The 2,500-nt window shown below is 33.4% G+C and overlaps 1 protein-coding gene across 20 annotated transcripts in view; it reads right to left on the bottom strand.

Annotated features, from left to right (window-relative positions):
- The window catches only part of LOC125047057 (cytoplasmic dynein 1 intermediate chain 2-like), a 45,872-nt gene that overhangs the window by 21,094 nt on the left and 22,278 nt on the right, over positions 1 to 2,500 (bottom strand). For all 20 annotated transcript variants that reach the window (XM_047645114.1, XM_047645127.1, XM_047645125.1 and 17 more), the window contains 2 exons: positions 2,266 to 2,374; positions 1,610 to 1,722 (listed from right to left, as the gene is read on the bottom strand). In XM_047645114.1, coding sequence (XP_047501070.1) covers positions 1,610 to 1,722; positions 2,266 to 2,374 — 222 coding nt within the window. The remainder of the gene's footprint in view (positions 1 to 1,609; positions 1,723 to 2,265; positions 2,375 to 2,500) is intronic.

Raw genomic sequence — 2,500 nt, forward strand, 5'->3', positions numbered from 1 at the left:
TGGAACCTACAAAGATCACTGAACATTTGCTTCTTTCCCCCCAAGGGAGCATTACATCTAAGGACAGCCCAACTAAATAGGCCATTAAGAGATGTGGGAGTAATAAAGTGATCCCAAAATTAATACAAAATGTTTTCTTCTTAAACCTCTAAACCATCTGCAAAGTAGCGATTATCTCTAAATTAAAAAAAAGAAAAAAAGATGATTGACATGCCTGGTCACTATAATAATGATAATAGAGAGAAAATGTATCCAAATGACCCATCTCATCTCAGCCATTCACATATGTATGCCAAAGGGCATGCCCCCTAAAGGAATGAGAAATGTACAATAGTAGCCTGCAAATCTGTTTACAAAAGAATATGAAAAAAACATGCATCATAATACTGTTTTCTGACACTCCCTTTCCTGTGAACCCATCATGCAAGAGAAGAAATGAACTGCAATAACAAATTTGTGTTTGTGTAGATTAGTAAGATCTGTTGTAAATGTATAAAAATGAAATCAAAATCAAACTAGAATTATATGATTTTGTACTAATGTATCTGTATTTGTTTATATTTACATTTCCATCAATCAATATCAAAGATACTGATAATTGCAAGTAGATAAAATGGGTATCTTATACTTGGCTTCTAAATTGAAAGATATAACTATGAATGAAAAAGACTTCTGCTGCAGAAAATATCTCAAGAGGTAAATTAAATCAAATCATATCTTACTTAAGTCTTGAAAACTATTTATTTGAAGCATTTTAATGTTCTAAAGGGACCAACTAAATGGCTAATTAGCCAATTCAATGAATAGGGGCCTAATTCTCAAAATAAAGTAACAAACAAAATTAATGGAACATGTTTGTGTGTGGGTGATGTGTATGCGAGTATATGAACACAAGTGAGATAGATAATGTCACCTACATAAATGAGAATGGGAAAAAAAGTATTTGTGTGAGCACTTTAAAATCTTTTCAAAATAATTGCTAGTAATAAATAAACCATTAAAATACAAAGGTGTACACTTATCTGCCATCTGAAGACAGTGAGAAAAATGTATCAATAACAAAGAAATGATGCCTAAGTTATACATTCCTTTTAATGTAGCTAATCTTTAATCAACTCATTTGAGCCAAGCTAATTATGCTAAAAGCTTTTAAATATCCTTAAATCATATGCAAGCTTGAAAACTCCTTGATATAGCAACATTATTGAAAACTTGCTTCAAAACGTAAACTAGCAAGTGAAAATATAATAATCAGAATTATATTAGTCCTTCTCTACGAGGAATTCGCCACATGCCAACATGCCTCCATTATGGGACTACTGTTTTCTCAAGGTAACTGATAGTGCAAAATCGCAAATGGAAATAAAGTACGAGAACAATAATTTGAAGAAATAGTTCCCATAATAACATTCTTGACACCAGTTCATTCACTCGCTATAAAATAAGCCAAAAAAACCCTATTGTGGCACTAATGAACTGCCTAGGAGGAGCTACCCTCTGACTGTATGAGCTTCACTAAATCTTTCATCATGTATAAATATATATATAAAACAATAACAAACGTATATATATATGTATATAAAACTATTCCAAATCACCCCAAACTAACCGTGGCCATCACCCGACGATGAGGTCTGCACCCCTTTAGTGTAAGTCACCGTTTCACGAGGAGGGATGTTGGTTGCCTGTACACTTACGACTGAGAGCTGTGGAGGCCTCTTGCTGCAAGGTGAGGGTGAGGGGAGAGAGAGAGGGGGGGAAAAAAAGAAAAGAAAGAAAGAAATTTGTGTGATTAGCAACAGCTTTTAAGCTTTTTAACTGATCCTATTCTCAGACAATATGAATAAAATCTTACTTCTGAATTCCTATTTTCCACTACAATTACATATCTGTTCACTCTATTATTCAAGAGACACATATAAGCATAAAAACTAATACATGTGACACACAAATGTAAAGTGTCTCGATTAATATTCAATAAGATTACAGGAAGTTATGCATAGTGAAGTTTCTCAAATAAGGTCTTCTTTTTTGCCTGCCTTGTAATATACATATAAATAATCTACTAATTCATCAGAGCATTTGCCAAATAAAGAAATAACAAATCTAATAATAACAGTGATAGTAGCAGTAACAGTAATAGTATCAATAGTTATAGAAACAGTAATAGTAAAAATAATTCAATAGTAATCAAAATATATATTTTTTAGAAATAACAATAAAACAAAGAAAATAGACAACAGTTCTCTAGTAACAAAAACTTACCTCGGTGTTCTTGGTGAAGCGGTAGCATTCCCTTCTAGACTCTTGTCTGGCGAACCCGTTAGGTCTTGCCCCGGCTCGGAGGACATGCTCGACATACTCGACAGGACCTCTGTGGGGAAAAATTCGACAATGGCAAAAATAATAGAAGCTGACTGTCTCCTCTTACTGCTTGTCCTCCCTTTATCTTAGATGTCTTTTTTATGATGACAGATACGTAATTGTTGGCTGAACTCAA

The sequence above is a fragment of the Penaeus chinensis genome, chromosome 40, assembly GCF_019202785.1.
Source record: "Penaeus chinensis breed Huanghai No. 1 chromosome 40, ASM1920278v2, whole genome shotgun sequence".
NCBI classification, from domain to species: domain Eukaryota; kingdom Metazoa; phylum Arthropoda; class Malacostraca; order Decapoda; family Penaeidae; genus Penaeus; species Penaeus chinensis.